This window comes from Brachyhypopomus gauderio, unplaced genomic scaffold, assembly GCF_052324685.1.
Source record: "Brachyhypopomus gauderio isolate BG-103 unplaced genomic scaffold, BGAUD_0.2 sc51, whole genome shotgun sequence".
Taxonomy (NCBI): Eukaryota; Metazoa; Chordata; class Actinopteri; order Gymnotiformes; family Hypopomidae; genus Brachyhypopomus; species Brachyhypopomus gauderio.
The window spans coordinates 2599938-2621841 of NW_027506876.1; the positions used below are offsets into that span (position 1 = coordinate 2599938).

Consider the following 21904-nt stretch of genomic DNA (forward strand, 5'->3'; position numbering starts at 1 on the left):
GCTCTCCGCCTCCTCCCCTGAGCTTGCTCCGCCCTCCGAGCCTTCGGACTGAGGGGAACTGCTTTCCTCCTCCTTGTACTCGGACGGAGGGGGGCTGACACTTTCACCATACTCCTCAGGGTCAGCTGCGTACTCAGATGAGGGTGGCTGACTTCCTCTTCCTCATAGAAAATGGTGCTTTCGGAGCACACCGAGGGGGAATACTCCTCCTTCTTGGAGTCCTAATCTCCAAAATCGTCCACTGGCGGCACAAGCACCACCTCTCTGGTGGCGAGTGTCAAGTCTCCTTCTGTGCCTCTCTGCACCTCTCTTGGGTGAGGAGTCCCTCGCCAACTGGCAGGCATGGTTCGACCAGGCTTCCACCGTGAGTTTGCGGTAGTAGCCTGCCAGTCCCTCCTCCTCAGCCTCGCGAGCATGTTGCTGAAGGTAGGCGCATATGCATTCTCCTTCACTCTCCAAGGCCATGGCCGGAAGCTCACACTGCAAGCCGGTTGAGGGCGTGAGATGAAACCTGGGAGAGGGAGCATGCCAGTAGCGAACCGTGACCATTTAACCTGGGCCCGCTCCCATCCCCCCCATGCAATAAATAAATAAAAAAAACTGAGACGACAGTACAGCTTTAGGAATGCAATAAACAGGCATGAAAATCTGTCACCTTTCGGCGAAATTCGCCGTTTTGAAGTTGAAAAGGGTGACCTACGTGAATCGTGTAGATCCGATGAGTTTTTTGTTTGGGGGGGGGGGGGGGTCGGGAGATTATATTTTAATTATCATATTAATTAAATATGTGCTACACCGCGGACATGTCAGAACAGCGTACATTTACCACTACATTTACCAGATCGTACATTTACCACTATATTTACCACATCGTACATTTACCACTACATTTACCACATCGTACATTTTTAATTGGGTGGATTTAATTGGGTTATTAATGGTTTCAATCGTTTTCATATTTTGCGGTAAAACAAAGTTACTGCCGTTCGCTACAGCGTTGAACACTGTCAGATCTAACTTGAGTTGTAAACTCTTGTCGTTTGAGTCTACCCTGTGCTTTAGCTCATGTTAGAAAATAAAAACACGTAAACCTGGTATTTTTACAATAATTTTCGCCGCTGATGTATGTATTGGTTCATTAAGACGTAATGGTTTTGACTGAGCCATCCGGAATGGCGAAAGCAGCTTCATGCGTTTACGGATTGCGTTTACATTGAATCCATTGACATGACAGTCAAAAAAATTTTTTTTAATGGATTTTACTATATTTTACGGAGCCCGTAAGGTGACATCATGTAAAAAATAAATAAATAACGCGTGGCCACGACTTATTAACGCGTGGGAACGAGATACTAACGTCGCCTTTCACACGCGGCAACAAAGTTTATTTTTTCACAGCAAAGCAAGCAGATCCCAGGGATGTTCGCGAACTGACTGCCCAAGGAAGGTAAACCTGGCCTTATATAAAGTAATACTTAATTATCTTGTTCGCACGCGTTAGTAAGTCGTTCGCATGCGTTAGTAAGTCATGGCCACGCGTTATTATATTTTTTACATGACGTCACCTTACGAGCTCCGTAATATTTGGCATCACCTGTCGCTGTATCCCCGTACACCAGCAGCCACCCCCAACCCCCCCGTCGAAGTATACCCATGACGTCACATGTCAACGCCCCGTCGCCGTATCCCCATGACGTCACATGCCCCGCCCCCGGTCTTCTCACCTTTTTAACCCCTGACCCATTTTCATGCCTGAATAAAGAAAACAATAATAGCTGTACTAGATAACTTCTTAAGCAAAATAAGGTTCCAACAAAATAAGGTTCACAGCTCCGTGTTCCTCGGAAGCGGAATATGTAAACAACGCACACAAGGGCATCAAAGGACTGAATCGAAACTAGCTTGCAGTGGTACGCTAACGACAGCTAGCATCGCCACAGCGGGCGGAAATTATCATACAGTTAAGCCCGCCCACTAAGAGGGAAGATATGATTGGTCAATTTTACTGTCATTTGAAACTGGTATTGCGCTGAATTATAACGGCCTGGCCCTCTGTAAACGAACAGCGGGCCCACCAATTACCAACATTCTGCGGAGGCTTCGCAGTCCTGATAGAGGGAGACACAGGCTCACAGGCTTACACTTAACCCCTCACCTTCCAACACAGATTGAATAGACACGGTTGAATAATTTATTTGCTTATATTTCTGTAATTGTTTAGATGTCGATTGTCAAACTGTAAGTAGATTTTTAAAAAATTGGATAAATTATATATATTTATGTTTTAAGAATATTTTATGCCCTCTGAGAGGGCGTAGAGGGCCCTGGCGGTTCCCCACTGGAGCACGCTGGGTGCCTCCCCCTCTTTGTCCCATGCTTGCTGGACCTCTTTCCTGATGGCCGGAATCCTGGCATCCATACGGCTCATCTTTCTGTAACGACTACGTTTATTATGCTTGACGCAGAACACGCTTACAGCGTGTTGAAACAACATTTAACAAAGTTGAACACTAAACCGATTTCATATTAAAGACTAGCACCAAACGATACAAACACACACACTATATACACGTAGCCTAACAAGCACCGTGTGAAACACATTAGACTAACAAGACAAGTGAACACACACACACCCAGCCACTCCCACAGAAGTACATATAAAACCATGGACTACATTAACACATACCCAAAGGGAAGCATCCAGGGCAGTAGCGTGGCACAAGCTCAACCAAAAGGAAGTACTTTTGCTATAACGTTGACATACTAGAAGGAAAAAACTTCAAAATAAGTTTTAATGAAAAGAAAAATCTCAGTCTGGCAAAAAGTGCCTCTACTGTGTAGGAGGTCATGCAGTTAACTTGCTCTTTATTGGAAAGAAACACTCATAGCAATAAAATTGTCTTTTTAAAAGAAATTATGTAAAGATTTATCATGGAAAGTGTGTTGTTCCAGTCACCCAAGCATGTTTGATATTCAACAACAGAAAAAGAGCACTGAGAAGGAGCCAAATATAAAAGCAGAAGCCAGTTGTGTCATTGCAGCAGGGAAAGTAAATTAGTTTAGTCCATAAGTCAAATACCCGGTAGGACGTTTATAGTAACCTATGCCTTTTTTGAAGATAGTGCAGCATCATTCAGCAGACTGAGACTGATGAATAATTTTTTGAGGAATAAACAACATATATAGACAGAGTCAGATTTAGATGTGGTTGGAACAGACAATGACTCACTCGGCAGCATTCCTATCCTGTTTACACAGAAAAGGATGCCAATGAACAATATACACTGAATTGCCAAAAGTATTATCTTACCCATCCAAATTATCGGAATCAGGTTTTCCAAACACTTCCATGGCCACAGACATACAAACATTTGTGAAAGAATGGAAGCATTTGGGAACAACAGCAACTTAACCACAAAGTGGTAGGCCACATAAACTGACAAAACATCAGCGGATGCTCAGACCTCTCACTGCTCTGGATCACCTGATTAGTGCTCAGAAGTGGCGATATGACACCAGGTCTGGGGTTCAAGGTGTTGCCCAACCCTGCTCGGGTAGAAAGTTGCTCACCAGGGGATGCAACACCACATTGGTGGTGGTCGCACTGCTGCTTGGCAGCTGTGTATTCTGCAGTGTTGGGAACGTTACTTTAAAAAAGTTATTAGTTATAGTTACTCACTACTTGTTCAAAAAAAGTAACTGAGTTAGTAACTGAATTACTCTATAATAAAAGTAACTCGTTACCAGGGAAAGTAACTATTTGCATTACAGTAAAAAAAAAAGTTATATGCCAATGAATAAGGACAGGGCTCTCAAGTTTTGGATTCATGTCAGAGTGTGAGAGTTGTTGACGGGGGGTGGCGAACATTAATTGTTGAGCGGGGGGGGGTGGCGAACGTGAGTTGTTGAGTGGGGGAGGGGGGGTTTGTATATCGCGATCGATCGCCAGTGGAGGCCGACATAGATATGGATCGGAGGTTTTTTTGCTCGCCGTGTGAAATCGGAAGTGTGGCGTGTGAGCGTGTGAAGACGGTCAAATGTGTGTGTCACACGCTCAATGCGTGAGACTTGAGAGCCCTGATATGGATTTTTTTTGAAAAAGCAGTTTTTACAGTCATTTGAAATGAGTAGATCAGAAAGGTGTTTAACTTTTGATATTTATTGCACATCCACAGACTAGTGCAGGATAAAATCCTTTAAAATATCAAATCTTTGTAAAAAAAAAAATAGTAAACAGTTACACTATATAAAGTGCATTTACGTCTATCAAATTAAATTAAATTCTCTCAATCTGAAACAACTGTTTGTTCACAACAGAAGTAAACTTAACAATACAACCTCTATTCTTAATTAAATAATTCAAATACCCAGTCTGGTAGACATTCAGGAACTTCAAGTATTTTCTTAAATAATGTTTATATCGCCACCTTGAAAATGCAAATTTTTCTTCGGCTTGCTCCTGACTCGCCATTTCTGTCTCTTCTCTGTTTGTGTCGTGTGCTTCGGCGTGCGTGTAAAAACACTGGCTCTGATTGGCTACCATAATTCTGCCTTAGCCAATCGCTTATTGACTTGTTAAGTTAAACAGGTGTTACACAGAGAACTGTGACCTATCGAGGTCTGTTACTTCTCACTAGTCTGGGCAGCGGTCCGCTCGGATTACTGTTAGTATATCAATATATCGTAACACACCGCTTTTAATGACCAGTAACGTCAACGGCGTTGTAACGACAGGAAAAGTAATTAATTATATTATCCCGTTACTAACAAAATGACGCCGTTACCTAATGCCGTTATTTTTAACGGCGTTATTCGCAACACTGGTATTCTGTAATGTTGAGGAAGCAGCAGAAGGCATGGTTGAAGTTGGAAAGATTTTAATGTCCATTGCAGCAAGTAAAATAAAATGGCTCTCAACAGTAAAAAATGAGAAAGGCGCTCTAGGCGCTACAATAACATCTGGGTCACCGTAACGGTGCAAACTAAATAGGAAGTACAGGGGGTCCTTGGGTTACGTCAGTCCTGAGTAATGATGTTTCGTGGTTACGACACATCTCCCATTTACTGTATAAAGCCTTGTTTCGGCATAAGTGGTTCCGCGTCGCAAACGTCGTAACGCGAACTTCGTGTTTGGTGTGCGCGGCAGAAGAATACACAGTTACACGGCTCAGGACCGAAGAGGACAGCGTCACCCCCAGTTGTCATATATACCCCCAGTATATGTGTTTTTTGATAATTACTGTGTTAGGATAGTTGTTATGAGAGGTGCTTACAGTATGCTATTTATGTACAGTATGTACGTATGTTCCGACTTGCACCAAAAATCAGTTTACGACGTGATGTAGGAACGGATCAACGTCGTAAGTTGAGGACCCCCTGTATTAATGGGAAACAGGTGCAGGTGATGATCATCAGTAAACGGGTGACTGTGAGGGTGGAGTGATATGATTGATGGGGAGTGGGTGTCTCTCCTGAGCCCTGGGACCGACCTGCCATGACAGATGTATTGTAACAAACTACTAGAGATTAAATTACACTTTTGAGGAAGGGGTAGGCTTTGGCTAATAGTTTACACCTTGTACTTAAGTCCTTCAAATGTTTTCTTTCAATGGATGAGATATCATTAGCCAAAGTGAAAATTTTCTGAAAACATTCTCTAGCTTGGAAAAGGGTGAGAATGTGAAAAGGGGATGTTACTGGAAAGAGAGTCCTTCATTAATTAATGCCCATAGTTTATATCAAGGGGATGACAGAGGAAGGATGTCTTAATAATACAGGACTACTTTTGTGGGTTTTAATGTGGTGTTGAAAATGATTATTGCATAGTGGATATTGTACAACTATTGCAAAAAGGCATTAGCGTATTTTCTGGACTATAGAGCGCACCTCAATATAAGCCGCACCTACAAAGTTTTTTTTAATGGAAAATGTTGTATAAGCCGCACCGGACTAAAAGCCGCATATATCTACTGAACTGAATACTGTGAGTCCCAGCTTAACGACGGGTCTGATTAACGACGGACCGGAGTTACGACCGACTTTTTTTATTTTGTGTTTTTTGTGCTTGGAGGAGCAGTGGCAGCACAGTGGAGTGTTGTGTACAATAAGCTGAGGTAGCGCAGCCTCCACCGCAGCCCATCTCGGCAACACGATCGCTCTTTCTCATGCTGTATGCACGCATGAGAACGTTGTTTATTTTTTCTATACTGTATTTATGATCAAAGCGTATCTAAATCTAGGGTCACGCTTTAAGACAAAAACTGCTTTACGACAGACTTTTCAGTCTCTAACCCCATCATTAAGCGGGGACTCACTACATTTAACTGAACTGATCAGTTTCTGAACGGTGCCTGTAGCATTTCATGTGCGACAGTTTTGGCTTTCAGCCAGTGTTGTGTCAAATTCCGACTCCCCTCGTTTATCCACGCATAAAGACGCTACAGATTATATTGTCGATTTATGTTTCTATGCATAAATAAGAGCTAGACTTTAATTATCAATCACAGCAAACGTCACGGCATTATCTATGTCCAAAGCCACATTAATTATTTTAAATAAAATACACACTGGCTATACCGATGTTCACCTCTGACCATGACTTAATACTGCAGTATTTACAGCAGTATTATGTCTAAATATCTAGTTAGGATAAAACTAGAGTGCTCAATGAACTAAGTTAAAATCACTGTAACTCCCGAAGATCATCTGTAGCGTCTTTATGCGTGTGCAAACAAGTGGACTCGGAATTTGGGACAACACATGTTGGTTTGAGAAAATTTCTCTATCGTGCCTGCGGCTTGCATGTGCTAAATGAGCCATCGTGCCTTACATGTGCCATCGTGCCTGCTGCTTACATGTTCTAGTAAAACCCACCTCCAGTGTCTTTCCTGAAACTGTTTCAGTTGAAACATTCACAAAGGAATGATGTCCAGACTTATTTAAATCAAATGAATCTGAATGCCAAACTATGTGTTAAGAACCTGGGTTTCACCTGTGATAATGAGCTCATCTTCAAATCACACATCATGACTACATGCAAGAGCTTATTTTCACCTTCGAAACATTGCTAAGGTCCGAGGTATGCTCTCTCCTTCTGACAGTGAAAAAATTGTCCATGCACTTATCACATCAAGGCTAGATTATTGTAACGCTGTTCTATCTGCTCTTCCAAAGAGCTCTATTTCTCACCTACAGCGAGTTCAGAACACTGCTGCAAGGGTTCTGACCTTGTGAGATCATATTACACCTGCACTCCACTCACTGCACTGGTTACCTGTCAGGTTTAGAATAGATTTTAAGGTTCTAGTGATGGTTTTTAAATGTCTTTATGGTCTTGCTCCTCTTTACCTCAGTGAAATGATGATTAGATATCAGGCATGAAAATCTGTCACCTATATATATTAGGGGTGGGACGTAATAAAAATAATAATAATCAAATTAATTATAAGCTTTGTAATTAATTAATCGAAATTGTTCGCATTTTAATCGCATTTCAGTATTTAACTTGAGAAATATTAATTTAAGTTTGAATGATGAATGAATCAATAAACATAAACTTCAACATCTTGTTTATTTTTCCACCAGTCTACTACACAGACCAATAGATGAGTGCAGAAAACAGAGCAAACAGTTTTCAGAACACTGAAAATTCTGACCAAAAATTTTGGAAGTTTTGCTCAGGATATTGGAAGAATAAGAAGAACTGAAGTAAATCAGAAGATGTTTTTTAATACCATTTTAGATAGTATACTTTTTCCTTAATTTCCCAGGCCTCTGCCACAGGCATCTCCATAGTGCCTATAAGTGGTCTTCTGCATGCTCAAAGCAAATGACTGGGTCTTCCATTCATCATCTATAACAGGGATGGGCAAATAGATCAATAATAATTTAATAATTAAAAGAAAAAAAACCTGATAGAGCAGGACTTTTTTGTTCTTGTCACGTAGGGCTACGCCCCCCTCTCCCGTGTCGGTGTTGTTCCTTGCCCGGTTATCCCGCCCTGCGTGTCTGTTGTCCTGGTTTCCCTCTGTCTGCCACGCCCGTGTCGTCATTGTGTTCAGTTGTGTCTAGTTTAGTCCTGTGTACTTGTATCTCTGTGTTTCGCCCGTTGTCGGTTATTTGTGGTTTTGTGGATTATCTCTGTCCTCGCTATTCTGGTATTTTCCGTCTCCGTTGTGTTTCTCCGTTGTGAATGGCTCTCCTGTTACGACTCCTGCCTGTCCTGTTGACCACTTGGACGGCTCTCCCGTTTTGATCCGTGCCTGTACAAACGACTTCGCCTATGGAATTCCCCTTATTAAGTCTCGCTCTTTTCAGCGTTTGTGTCTGCCTCCTCGCTCCGCAGTGCGCTACGCGTTACAGTTCTTTTATATGAAGGAGTTCAAATTCCTTTTTGCACTTTTTTATTAAGCAAATGTTTTGTCTTTGTTCCTTATTAAGGACATGTTAATGCATTTATATGCAGAAAATAAATGTATGTTGGTGCAATAAATATACAGATCTGAATTCATTTAAAAAGTGTTCTTATTGAGAATAATTTGTAGTGTCTTTCATATCCAATTATTTGAAGTGTGTGGTCATGTGGCCCTCCAATAATAGTGCTGAAAAATTTTTGGCCCTCTTTATCATGGAAGTTGCTGATCTATAATATGAGCTGTCACACCAAGATAATTCTTGTTGCTAACAGAGGTCCAGTGATCCCCAGTCAGAGCCACATTTGTGGCGCTCTTCACAATAACCTGTTTTACTTCCCATCCACCAGCGTAGCCTCTTCAGTCATCTCCATCATGCTCATCTTATTGTGCATTCATATAATCTGTATGCCAGGAACTCATGCACTGAGTTTGCAACATTTCACGGTAAAAAAGTGTCTCATGCGTTAAATGCGTTAAAATGCGTTATTTTTTTTGTTTGTTAATTTTCCTGTAATTAATTAATCGAAGTTAACGCGTTAAAGTCCCACCACTAATCTAGGACCTAGTGCTACCTAGTGCTATCTACAACGGAGACAAGAAGAGCATACATTTACCACTACATTTACCAGAGTGTACATTTACCACTACATTTACCAGATCGTACATTTACCAGTGGATTTAATTGGGTGATTAATGGTTTCAATCGTTTTCATATTTCATAAGTTACTGCCAATCGCTACAGCTTGCATTGAACACTGTCAGAGCTAGCCACAAGCGCTTGTGAAAAATAGGTAGATAGATGGGTCTATTAAGTTCGCGTCAACCCCGTGTAGTTAACGGTGACATAAAATAAGAAACAAGATTTTTTTTTCTAGTGTCTGTAGTTGTAACTGGTGAATCCAGGGACGTATGAGGATAACAATCGCACCAGGGCTGAAAAGGTTGAAGATGAAGTTGTAAACTCTTGTCATTTGATAGCCTACCCTGTGCTTTAGCCCATGTTAGAAGCCTTTTGTGACAAAATAAAAACACGTGAACCCTGTTATTTTTTAACACTCATTTCCGGCGCTGATGTTATTTATTGGTTCATTAAGACGTAATGGTTTAGACTGAGCCATCTGGAATGGCGAAAGCGGGTTTCTCGTGTTTATGAATCTGGCTCCATTCATTGACAAGACAGGTCAATATTTTTCAGCGCAACATTATCATGAGAGGAGACGACAGGGAAGAGCGTGTCACGAAAGGCTTGCCGTGTGAAAGCTACTAAGATGTTGCTATTATTTTTAGTCGTTGCTATCTCATGCCTGAGATATGTTCCAGTCAGGTCTCTCAGGTCTTCAAACAGTAATCTACTGGTGATTCCTAAAAGCCGATTAAAGATTGGCGAGGGGGTTTTTAGACACTATGGCCCAAAGCTCTGGAACTCTCTTCCTGAAAAGCTCAGAGGCATTTGCTTCCTTTTAATGTTTCTTTTTATTTATTCTGTAAAGCACTTTGAGTTGCATGTATGTATGAAAGGTGCTATACAAATAAGGATTATTATTATAAATATCATGACCTGTACAAGCTCCTTAAACAGCAATTACAAACATTTACAAAACATTTTTGGTCTGGATGATAATTCATAACATTACTTTAATTTGACTTAGGTGACTTTCTCAGACTCTGAATGATTGAAAGGATCATACCTTGGTATATATAAACATATTTTCATTATCATTTGTGTATTATATAGTTTTTCCAAATGTTTTGTGATAATTAGACCCAGGTTATAGGAGCCAGCTGGGTTTTAAAATATTGTTTCATTAATTGTGGTGAAAGTGGGTCACAGGGTGTTTTGCCCTTTCTTAGCCTATCGGCGATTTTGATTCAATATCTAATTTACTACACTTTATGGTACATAATAAGATATGTTTATAAGATAAGTCATTTATGACCACGTCAAGATCTATATAGTAATAACGTTGATCTTGTGTAGGTTTCCAGCAGTAGCTTTCTAGCAGCAGCTCAGACACGCTGGAGGAGAGGCAGGACCAGGAAGCAGGCTCTGCTCCACATGAGGGAGCTACTTACTGCAGCTGTTCGAGTGGGGGGAGTAACCCACCTGGTGGGTCCAGTCACCATGGTCCTGCAGGGTGGGCCCAGGTATGTTTGATTGACATATTAAAAGAATCCTCAGTTCACAGCAAAATTATGCTAATAATTATTTGGATTGTTTTTGTTTAAAAAAAAAATAGGAGTTAAAAAATGAATGTAAAAATATATATAAGATATAAACAAACTAAACCCTTCACAGTCAAGCAAGCCACCAGTTCTAATACTGTTTTTATTTTAAAAAATAATGGATTTGTCTCTCTAGCAAGATTTATAGGTGTAACGGGCGAGGAAGTGCAAAACAGGAGGAAGCAATCACGTCAGTATCAGAGAAAATGGAGAATTTAATGGAGAAAGTGCACAAACCTAAAACATGTGACACAATTCAAAAGAAGGACACAATAACCAGCAGTCAACTGGTACAGAGATAAGATATAAATAGTCATGCAAACAGCCCTCAGGTGGCGAACTCCCTAATGGGCCACGCCCCTCTGAGGGACAAACACAACGCATCAACAACAGGACAGACAGAACACTACCACTGCTGACGGGGGCGGTCTCTGTACTGTGACAATAGGACATGGCAGTGCTTATCTCCCTGAGAAAAACCCTCTATTTGGGAATCAGAAGCAATTTGCCAAATCGCCAAAAAAAATTTAAAGGCACGCAATTATCTTAAATTTATTATTATTATCTATAGTTTTAGCAAGGACAACAGAAATAAAAACATCACTCCAGACCTTTAGGCTTTTTTGTGAGTTTGTTGTTTTTACACTGGTTCTGTGTATTTGGTTAGTGCAGGTGTTATGGACTTTTTGTAGCCAGCATCTAGGCATTAACACTGGCACCCAGTGTTGAAAATGCAGGAAACCAACCATCTCACCCCTTACATTAGCAGTTGCCAAAAGATTTTCCTGCACATCTGTTGGTGGGAATACTAAAACTGATAACTTTGGTGAATTATTTTTATTGTTGTTAGTATAGCAATCATATCAAATCATATCTTTTTCTCTAATCTATAACATCAGTAGCGATTTAAGGAAGATCTATTTGTTCCTTCAGTGAATTAAAATAAAATTTTACTTACTTTTAAAATCACTCACAAGCAAAGGATTTTAGAGATTATATCAGACATGTTTGTCTTTAAAACTGTATTCTGATTTAATGCACAACAAAGCTAGTGCTATCATCATAAAAAGATTTTCCAAATTCTTATGATTTGCATTTTGTGATGCAAAAATGTCAGCAAATTGTATATCTTGTATATCTAAGGGGATTGTTCCATGTCTTCATGAAGTGCAGCTATTGTCATGTTATTACAATAGTATATGTCAACTGTACACAGAACACTGTTTTACTACTATTGTGGAAAGGTAAGAGTGCAATGTGTGTGCTTGTAGGATTGAGGAGTTGACCTGTGGTGGTGTGGTGGAGCAGGTTCAGGAAGCCTTTGGGGAGACTATGACCTCTGTGGTGTCTCTGTGTGCTCGCTATCCCATCGCTTGTGCCAATAGCATCGGATTACTCTGCACTATCCCTTACACCAGGTATGCTCACTGCTTTAAAGATTAAAACTGGGAAATGTGTGCTTAAACTAATGAAAACATAACTTGAATGATGGCTGCACTGTGCAGGTATTCACATGACATGATCGCAGGTATTCACAGTGTTGTATATAATGACTGAGGGTGCAACGGTATTCGTAATGAACCAACATGGTATGGTGCTCACGGTTCAGGGTGCACAGTGACACGGAAAATACATGGTACATGCATCCTATTCATATATATATATATATATATATATATATATATATATATATATATATATATATATATATATATATATATATATATATATATATGAAAGTATACATGTATGCGTTATCATCCACCACGTGTTTTGTTTTTGTTTTATTTTTGGTTTTTTTTCATGGATGGGAGGTCATAGACACAGCTTGATGGAATGTTGTACATCACGAAGATAGCTCTGTTCGTGTACTGGAACATTTTGCGAATTTTTTGCATATTGGAGAAATTCATTTTGGTTGTATACTGCATAGTGGGTACTGATTTGGGCCCAATCAGTACGTGAGTAGTATGTAGTAGGCTATAGTAGTATGTAGTAGGCTATAGTAGTATGTATGTAGGCTGAGCAGTGCAGAGTTCCAGCCTCTTCCTTTATTTCCCAGAGATTAATCATTGTGCTCACACTGCAGAATATCACAGCACACACTGTAATATTCTGCAGTTGTTTTCAAGATTATGATCAGCCATCATTTCAATTAAGAGACCAGTAATACAGTAACATTTTCTGCAGTGTGTAGCCCCCCCAGCCCTTAAACATGAGAACATCTTTTGGCATCTTCAGGAGTGAGGAGCAGTGTCTGGTGCGCAGCGGCCTAGTTCAGCTGATGGACCGGCTGTGCAGTCTAAGCAGCCAAAGGGATTGCAGCTCCAATGAGAAGCAGACCAAAAAGCAGAAAGTGGCCACCATGGCTTGGGCCGCCTTCCAAGTGCTGGCCAACCGCTGCATTGAGTGGGAGAAGATAGAAGGTACTGTCTGATGTGCTCCTACACATACATAAACTTCAGTTACCTAATGTTAACATGGCATCACAATTAATGTAAATGTAGCATCAGAATGAATGCATTATAGTAATATTTAAAATTACATCAGCAAAGAAAATATACATTTTTTCAATTTACTCAATTTCTTAGAGCTTTGGGACATTCCATAGATGTTTTGGTATTTTGAAACCAAATCAAATTCAGCATTATTAACAAAATGGTATCCACACTCAAACTATTGCAGTTGTGCTGAAGAAATAAACATGATTGCCTAAAAAGAATCTATAAGGATTTAAATGTATGACTGTGTTTCAGGTGGTTCCACAGATGCAGTGCATTCTGGTCTAGCGAGGCAGGTGTCCAGTCTGTTGACCAACCACTTGGCAAGAGCAACAGAATGCTGTGGTAACCAAGCAGCTGGAAATGATGCCTTGCAGGATGTGCTCAGTCTACTTAATGACTTGTCTAGGTATTCAGTTTGAACTGTTGAAAGGAAGCTCCATTTTGTATCTAGAAAGATACTAGTCCTTAGGGGTGCAAAGGTTAACAGTAAATTGATTTGCCAGGGTTTATATATAATCGAGATACGAATGTGAGATGTTTTTTGTTTATCATTTTCCTATTCAAATTATATGATCCTACCTTTAGATTCTACTAGAACGGACCACATATTATCACAGACTTTTGCATTTTCCAGGAGCCATATAGGCAAGACGATCCTGAGCCAGCCAGCTTGTGTCTCCAAGCTCCTCTCACTGCTCCTGGACCAGCGGCCGTCCCCCAAACTGGTGCTGATTATCCTACAGCTGTGCCGTGCTGCCTTACCTCTTATGAGTGTTGAGGACTGTGGTAATGTGGCACTGCCCTCCTGGAGCTACTCTATTAATGCCATAGAAACAAAACAACAGGATGCTAGTGACCCCGCCTCCTGCATCGCAGCACTTCTGCTGGCCAAATTAGCTGACTACGTAGTGCCAGGTGAGAGCAGGCATGAAGAACTGTAATAACTTGGTTTGTATTAGTAAGAAAAATGTGAGCAAAAGATGGCTAAATAATACTTTAAAATCAAGTAACTCTGGGAAAGTGCTCAGGACTTTGCTATGTACTTTACAACTGGAATTCTAGTAATGTCCTGCATGGTTGTGTGCCATCACCAGCCATTTAAGATCCTCTTAATAGATGGAGACACTTCTCAGGGTTGTTATTGCTAATGATGATCTTAAAATAAAAACATATTGGTTGTCTTCTATTTTTGTATTAGTCTGTCTTAGTTTACTCACATGTGTATTACTGTCTTCGATGTCTGTATATCATCTTCAGGTTGCCAGACACTCCTTTCTCCTGCCTCCTCTGAGCCAGACACCAGTTTAAGCCGGGCAACCCCAAAGAACAGCATCAAGACAGACAAAGATGCTAGTGAGGAGGGAGAAGCAGTGGATGGCAAACTCTCCATCTTCATTCATAAGAGAGAAGATCAATCTTCTCATGAAGTACTTCAGCCATTACTCAGGTAAAAAATATGAATAAAAGTATGTTTGGAGGTCCTTCATCAACTGTGCAAGCAAAGTTCTTCTGAATGAATAGGAAGAGAAAACAATTATATATGAAAAATTGTTTGATGACATCTGTCGAGCCAGTTGTTGCAATGGCAGCAGTGAAATTAGGAAATTCAAATAAAAATAACTTGTCTACACATGTGAAACTCTAGAAAACCATGGAATGAATGTCACTCAAACTGTGTAGCCGTCCCAACTACACAGTGAACCAGAGACATAACTGTGCACTAATTTATAGCTGCCTCATGAATGCTAGTGAATGCTATTGTGTTGAACAGCTATCATTTAATTTGATCATCTGCCAATTGCTCTCAGGGTTACATAATGCATTTACTGTTTGCTAATGTTTCTTATGCAATGCTCAGTTTTGCAGAAGATTGTTCGAGTTGGAATTCGTATATGGATCATTTCTACTAGGGTCTTTACAGTTGATCAGTGTGAAAGGTTAATTGAGCAAGTGGCAGACATCTCTGCCTTATCTGGCGCTGATGTGACTGTTATAGCCAAATTGAGAGCTGTGGCAGAGCTGTCGTTCGTCTGTCGTCTTCACTAGAACCTGCTCGACATAACCTGTATGTAGTAGTGGATCCTGAGAGCTCATTCATATCCTCTGCATCACTTACTAATGGTTCAATAAAATCCCTAAAAATATTTCATATTGTTCCTCGTGCCCTTTCACTTTAGCATTGTTTTGCACCCACATACATATATTTTCTTAGTAAATCCAAGAAATTAGCTACTAAATCTAGTTTCATCTTGAGGGATGATTTGCACATATTTCACACACACATGGATTGGAAGCTTTGATGCGAAGAATTTGCATCAATAATTTTCAGTAATTGAGTTACTTGAGTTTCTTGAGGTCAATGTGATAATTAATATGATCAAGTATAACTTCCAAATCTACAAATGTATTTGTATACATTTTGTTTGCCTATACTGGTGTTTCTCAGGGGTATTATCTACAGTATACTGGTGTTTCTCAGGGGTATTATCTACAGTATACTGGTGTTTCTCTTATTTGTCAATGTCTTCTTGCAGCAGCTCAGAGGGACGTCCTTTTCGGCTTGGCACTGGGGCCAACATGGAGAAGGTGGTAAAAATGGACAGAGATATGACTAAGGTTAGTCTTATATGTACAATCACCATTTCATTTACCATAAAAAACTACACTATTCTGTACTTGAGATGAGTACATGCTACATTTATTAAATATGCCTATAAAACTTTCCACCAGTATTTACTTTCCTGGAGGAACTCTGCAATAAGCTATTGAACTGATTACTGTTAAGTAGAATATGGCGATGACTATTCGGTTATAAGGGTATATTACAAGAGAATCTCTGTCACCTAATTTGTCTGCCTAAAGACTGGGAGCTGTGAAGTGATCACAGAAGAAGCTATAGCAGCGCTACGAAAGGCCAACAAGTGGGCTCAGTCAGGCCTCATTGTGAGTGTGGGCCCCCCAGTAGAGACACTCATCCAGGAGACCACAGGAGGAGCCACCAGTGGAGATAAGAAGAAAAGTGCCCAGACTGTGGTGTGCAGGGACAGGAATGCTGAGCTGGCCAGGTAAGACAAATAAAGAAACACTGTTTAGAGCGCTTACAACGCCAGCAAACGCTGTTTTGAACGCCTAAATGCAAGACTTACTACTTGTTTGGAAATGTATGTGTAACATAACAAACATGATAAAACAGCTTGTTATTACATCAAAACACTGTTTTCATTCAAAATATGAGTTTTCTTCTCATTCTTCAAAAGTTGCACTTTTGCCACAAGTTATGCTCAGAAACACTGTTTAGAGCGTTTACAGCGCCAGCAAACGCTGTTTTGAACGCCTAAATGCAAGACTTACTACTTGTTTGGAAATGCATGTTGTAACATTACAAACATGATAAAACAGCTTGTTCTTACATCAAAACCCTGTTTTCAAACAAAATATGAGTTTTCAATTCATTCTTCAAAAGTTGCACAAGAACAAGATCGCTGCTTAGAAATGTCCCATTGAGCATCAAGATGTGGTCATTTTGGCATTATGAGGAAGAACTAAGGAAACCAAACTGAAAATTAATTTTCCACTTTTTCTCCTGTCTTCTGTAATAAATAGTAAATAAATAAATTTCTATGGTCCGACTCTGCATAGGTGCAGAAACTTTACAAATGTAGCAGGAAATGCATGTATGTACATGAAAACAGAAAATGGAAGTGCATATGTGTCTTTCCATACATATTTTATATTTGAAATACTTTCTGTGTAATTAATATTGACTGCTTAAATAAATGAATGAGACAGTATGTTGTTTTTACCAAGTACATGCATTTCTAAAAAAATTATTTTAACTTAAAAGGGTCAGAGCGGTTAAAATCATGTTCCAGTCATGTTCCAGCAGTGTTCTAGTCATGTTCCAGTAGTGTTCCAGTCATGTTCCAGCAGTGTTCTAGTCATGTTCCAGTAGTGTTCCAGTAATGTTCCAGCAGTGTTCTAGTCTTGTTTCAGTAATGTTCCATTAGTGTTTTAGTCATGTTCCAGCAGTGTTCTAATCATGTTCCAGTCATGCTCCAGTAGTGTTCTAGTCATGTTCCATCAGTGTTCTAATCATGTTCCAGTAGTGTTCTAGTCATGTTCCAGTAGTGTTCCAGTAATGTTCTAGTAGTGTTTTAGTCATGTTCCAGTAGTGTTCCAGTCATGTTCCAGTAGTGTTCTAGTAGTGTTTGTCATGTTCCAGTAGTGTTCTAGTAGTGTTCCAGTAGTGTTCTAGTCATGTTCCAGTAGTGTTCTAGACATGTTCCAGTAATGTTCCAGTAGTGTTCTAGTCATGTTCCAGTAGTGTTCCAGTCATGTTCCAGTAGTGTTCCAGTAGTGTTCCAGTCATGTTCCAGTAATGTTCTAGTAGTGTTTTAGTCGTGTTCCAGTAGTGTTCCAGTCATGTTCCAGTAATGTTCCAGTCATGTTCCAGTAATGTTCCAGTCGTGTTCCAGTCATGTTCCAGTAGTGTTCCAGTCATGTTCCAGTCATGTTTTAGTAGTGTTTTAGTTGTGTTCCAGTCATGTTCCAGTCATGTTCCAGTAGTGTTCCAGTCATGTTCCAGTAATGTTCTAGTCGTGTTTTAGTCGTGTTCCAGTAGTGTTCCAGTCATGTTCCAGTAGTGTTCTAGTAGTGTTTTAGTCGTGTTCCAGTAGTGTTCCAGTCATGTTACAGTAGTGTTCCAGTCATGTTCCAGTCATGTTCCAGTAGTGTTCCAGTAGTGTTTTAGTCATGTTCCAGTAGTGTTCCAGTCATGTTCCAGTAGTGTTCTAGTCATGTTCCAGTAATGTTCCAGTATTGTTCTAGCCATGTTCCAGTAATGTTCCAGTATTGTTCTAGTCATGTTCCAGTAGTGTTCTAGTCATGTTCCAGTAGTGTTCCAGTCATGTTCCAGTAATGTTCTAGTAGTGTTTTAGTCGTGTTCCAGTTGTGTTCCAGTAGTGTTCTAGTCATGTTCCAGTAATGTTCAAGTATTGTTCTAATCATGTTCCAGTAGTGTTCTAGTCATGTTCCAGTAATGTTCTAGTAGTGTTTTTGTCGTGTTCCAGTTGTGTTCCAGTAGTGTTCTAGTCATGTTCCAGTAGTGTTCCAGTCATGTTCCAGTAATGTTCTAGTAGTGTTTTAGTCGTGTTCCAGTAATGTTCTAGTCATGTTCCAGTCATGTTCCAGTCGTGTTCCAGTCATGTTCCAGTCGTGTTCCAGTCATGTTCCAGTAGTGTTCCAGTCGTGTTCCAGTCATGTTCCAGTCATGTTCTAGTAGTGTTTTAGTTGTGTTCCAGTCATGTTCCAGTAGTGTTCCAGTCATGTTCCAGTAGTGTTCCAGTCATGTTCCAGTCATGTTCCAGTCATGTTCCAGTCATGTTCCAGTAGTGTTCTAGTAGTGTTTTAGTCGTGTTCCAGTAGTGTTCCAGTCGTGTTCCAGTCATGTTCCAGTAGTGTTTTAGTCGTGTTCCAGTAGTGTTCCAGTCATGTTCCAGTAATGTTCTAGTCATGTTCCAGTCGTGTTCCAGTCATGTTCCAGTCGTGTTCCAGTCATGTTCCAGTAGTGTTCCAGTCGTGTTCCAGTCATGTTCCAGTCATGTTCTAGTAGTGTTTTAGTTGTGTTCCAGTCATGTTCCAGTAGTGTTCCAGTCATGTTCCAGTAGTGTTCCAGTCATGTTCCAGTCATGTTCCAGTCATGTTCCAGTCATATTCCAGTAATGTTCCAGTATTGTTCTAGTCATGTTCCAGTAATGTTCCAGTATTGTTCTAGTCATGTTCCAGTAGTGTTCTAGTCATGTTCCAGTAGTGTTCCAGTCATGTTCCAGTAATGTTCTAGTAGTGTTTTAGTCGTGTTCCAGTTGTGTTCCAGTAATGTTCTAGTCATGTTCCAGTCGTGTTCCAGTCATGTTCCAGTCGTGTTCCAGTCATGTTCTAGTAGTGTTTTAGTTGTGTTCCAGTCGTGTTCCAGTCGTGTTCCAGTCATGTTCCAGTAGTGTTCCAGTCATGTTCCAGTCATGTTCCAGTCATGTTCCAGTCATGTTCTAGTAATGTTCTAGTAGTGTTTTAGTCGTGTTCCAGTAGTGTTCCAGTAGTGTTCCAGTAGTGTTCCAGTCATGTTCCAGTAGTGTTCTAGTAGTGTTCCAGTAGTGTTCTAGTAGTGTTCCAGTAGTGTTCCAGCCGTGTTCCAGTCATGTTCCAGTTGTGTTCCAGTAGTGTTCTAGTCATGTTCCAGTAGTGTTCTAGTCATGTTCCAGTCATGTTCCAGTAGTGTTCCAGTAGTGTTCTAGTCATGTTCCAGTAATGTTCCAGTATTGTTCTAATCATGTTCCAGTAGTGTTCTAGTCATGTTCCAGTAGTGTTCCAGTCATGTTCCAGTAATGTTCTAGTAGTGTTTTAGTCGTGTTCCAGTTGTGTTCTAGTCATGTTCCAGTAGTGTTCCAGTCATGTTCCAGTAGTGTTTTAGTCGTGTTCCAGTAATGTTCTAGTCATGTTCCAGTAGTGTTCCAGTCATGTTCCAGTAGTGTTCCAGTCATGTTCCAGTAATGTTCTAGTAGTGTTTTAGTCGTGTTCCAGTAGTGTTCCAGTCATGTTCCAGTCGTGTTCCAGTCGTGTTTCAGTAGTGTTCTAGTCGTGTTCTAGTCGTGTTCCAGTTGTGTTCCAGTTGTGTTTTAGTCGTGTTCCAGTAGTGTTCCAGTCATGTTCCAGTAGTGTTCCAGTAATGTTCTAGTAGTGTTTTAGTCGTGTTCTAGTAGTGTTTTAGTCGTGTTCCAGTAGTGTTCCAGTCATGTTCCAGTAGTGTTCTAGTCATGTTCCAGTAGTGTTCCAGTAGTGTTCTAGTCATGTTCTAGTCATGTTCCAGTAGTGTTCTAGTAATGTTCCAGTAGTGTTCTAGTAATGTTCCAGTCGTTTTCCAGTCGTGTTCCAGTCGTGTTCCAGTTGTGTTCCAGTAGTGTTCCAGTAGTGTTCCAGTAATGTTCCCGTAGTGTTCCAGTAGTGTTCCAGTAGTGTTCCAGTAATGTTTCCGTAGTGTTCCAGTCGTGTTCCAGTCGTGTTCCAGTCGTGTTCCAGTCGTGTTCCCGTCGTGTTCCCGTCGTGTTCCAGTCGTGTTCCAGTCGTGTTCCCGTCGTGTTCCCGTCGTGTTCCCGTCGTGTTCCAGTCGTGTTCCAGTCATGTTCTAGTAGTGTTTTAGTCGTGTTCCAGTAGTGTTCCAGTCATGTTCCAGTAGTGTTCCAGTAATGTTCTAGTAGTGTTTTAGTCGTGTTCCAGTAGTGTTCCAGTCATGTTCCAGTAGTGTTCTAGTCATGTTCCAGTAGTGTTCCAGTAGTGTTCTAGTCATGTTCCAGTAGTGTTCTAGTCATGTTCCAGTAATGTTCCAGTAGTGTTCTAGTCATGTTCCAGTAGTGTTCTAGTAATGTTCCAGTAGTGTTCTAGTCATGTTCCAGTAGTGTTCCAGTAATGTTCCAGTAGTGTTCCAGTGTTTGATGCATACTTCACTAAATGCTTGCTCGCTCTCTCTCGCTCTCTCTCTCTCTCTCTCTCTCTCTCTCTCACACACACACACACACACACACACTCACTTGCTGTGGCTCAAACTCTCTCCTCAAACATTCTCCTCTCAGGTCTGATCCAGTCCGTCCATTCATCAGTGGTCACGTAGCTAATAGCATGGCTGCTGAAGTTATTGCCCTGCTGCACAGTCTTCTTACAGCACCAGAATCAAACACCGCTCAGATCTGGACGAGTACTGTAGAAAAGGTGAGCATTTTTTCTCTTCTTTTACTATTGCGTAATGAATTCCATAGACACACAAAATGATCTGTTGGTCAAGGCTATGTGTTAAATATTGAACATCAAAATTCATATTTGAAGTCCTACTAAATACCTTTCTTAGGTTATTAACTCGTATACCTCTTGTACACATCCATATATCCGAGATCCTGCTGTAGGCATTTGAAAACACCTTCACCTCAAAACAACAAAACAAATTTCACTGCACTGTGCAGTTCAGATGTGCCATTTTAGCATTTTGCAATTTCTGATACTGTCATGGTTACAAGCCATTTCTTTTGCATTGTTGGTAGGTGTAGGTGTGTTTTGTGATTTAAGTCATGCTAAAATGCTTTTTTTACTGAAATGTAGATCCTGATTTAGACCCTTGAAAAGGTTTTCCTATCATTTTGTTTATTAAATATTGTGTTGATGCTTTATACAGTTGCAGATTACAATTTCACAATTCCTGGAATAATAATAATAATAATAATATTTATTTATATAGCACTTTTCTAGAACATCTCACAAAGTGATTTGCAGACAAGACAAAATCAATATACTAATTAAAATAATAATACATTTACTTACATTACTACATTACTAAAAGCAAGAGAATAAAAAGAAGCCTTTAAACGTTTCTTTAAAACATTAACCGATGCTGAGAGCCTAATGTCAGAAGGAAGATCTGTCCCCACAGTGTGAGAGCATAAACTGCTAAAGCCCAGTCACCCTTTAGCTTTAGTTTAGTCCATGGAACAGGCAGTAACCCTTGGTTACCTTAAAGACCTTACATTATTAAGTGGACATACCAGCTCAGCAATGTAAGCAGGAGCCCTACCATGTGCAGCAAGGTAGGTCAGCACTAAGATTTTAAAATCAGATTTATATCTCACTGGCAGCCAGTGAAGAGAGGCCAGAACTGGGGTGATATGCTCCCTACGTTTAGTCCTGGTTAAAAGTTGAGCAGCTGCATTTTGAACAAGCTGAAGT

At 40.4% G+C, this 21904-nt stretch overlaps 1 protein-coding gene across 7 annotated transcripts in view; it reads left to right on the forward strand.

Annotated features, from left to right (window-relative positions):
* The window catches only part of hectd4 (HECT domain E3 ubiquitin protein ligase 4), a 168319-nt gene that overhangs the window by 97470 nt on the left and 48945 nt on the right, over positions 1-21904 (forward strand). For 6 of the 7 annotated variants that reach the window (XM_076987116.1, XM_076987115.1, XM_076987110.1 and 3 more), the window contains exons 32-40: positions 10393-10559; positions 11909-12055; positions 12879-13063; positions 13394-13547; positions 13776-14056; positions 14399-14588; positions 15676-15757; positions 16004-16206; positions 20764-20899. In XM_076987116.1, the coding sequence (XP_076843231.1) occupies positions 10393-10559; positions 11909-12055; positions 12879-13063; positions 13394-13547; positions 13776-14056; positions 14399-14588; positions 15676-15757; positions 16004-16206; positions 20764-20899 (1545 nt within the window). The remainder of the gene's footprint in view (positions 1-10392; positions 10560-11908; positions 12056-12878; positions 13064-13393; positions 13548-13775; positions 14057-14398; positions 14589-15675; positions 15758-16003; positions 16207-20763; positions 20900-21904) is intronic. The other variant, XM_076987112.1, reaches the window with a different exon arrangement.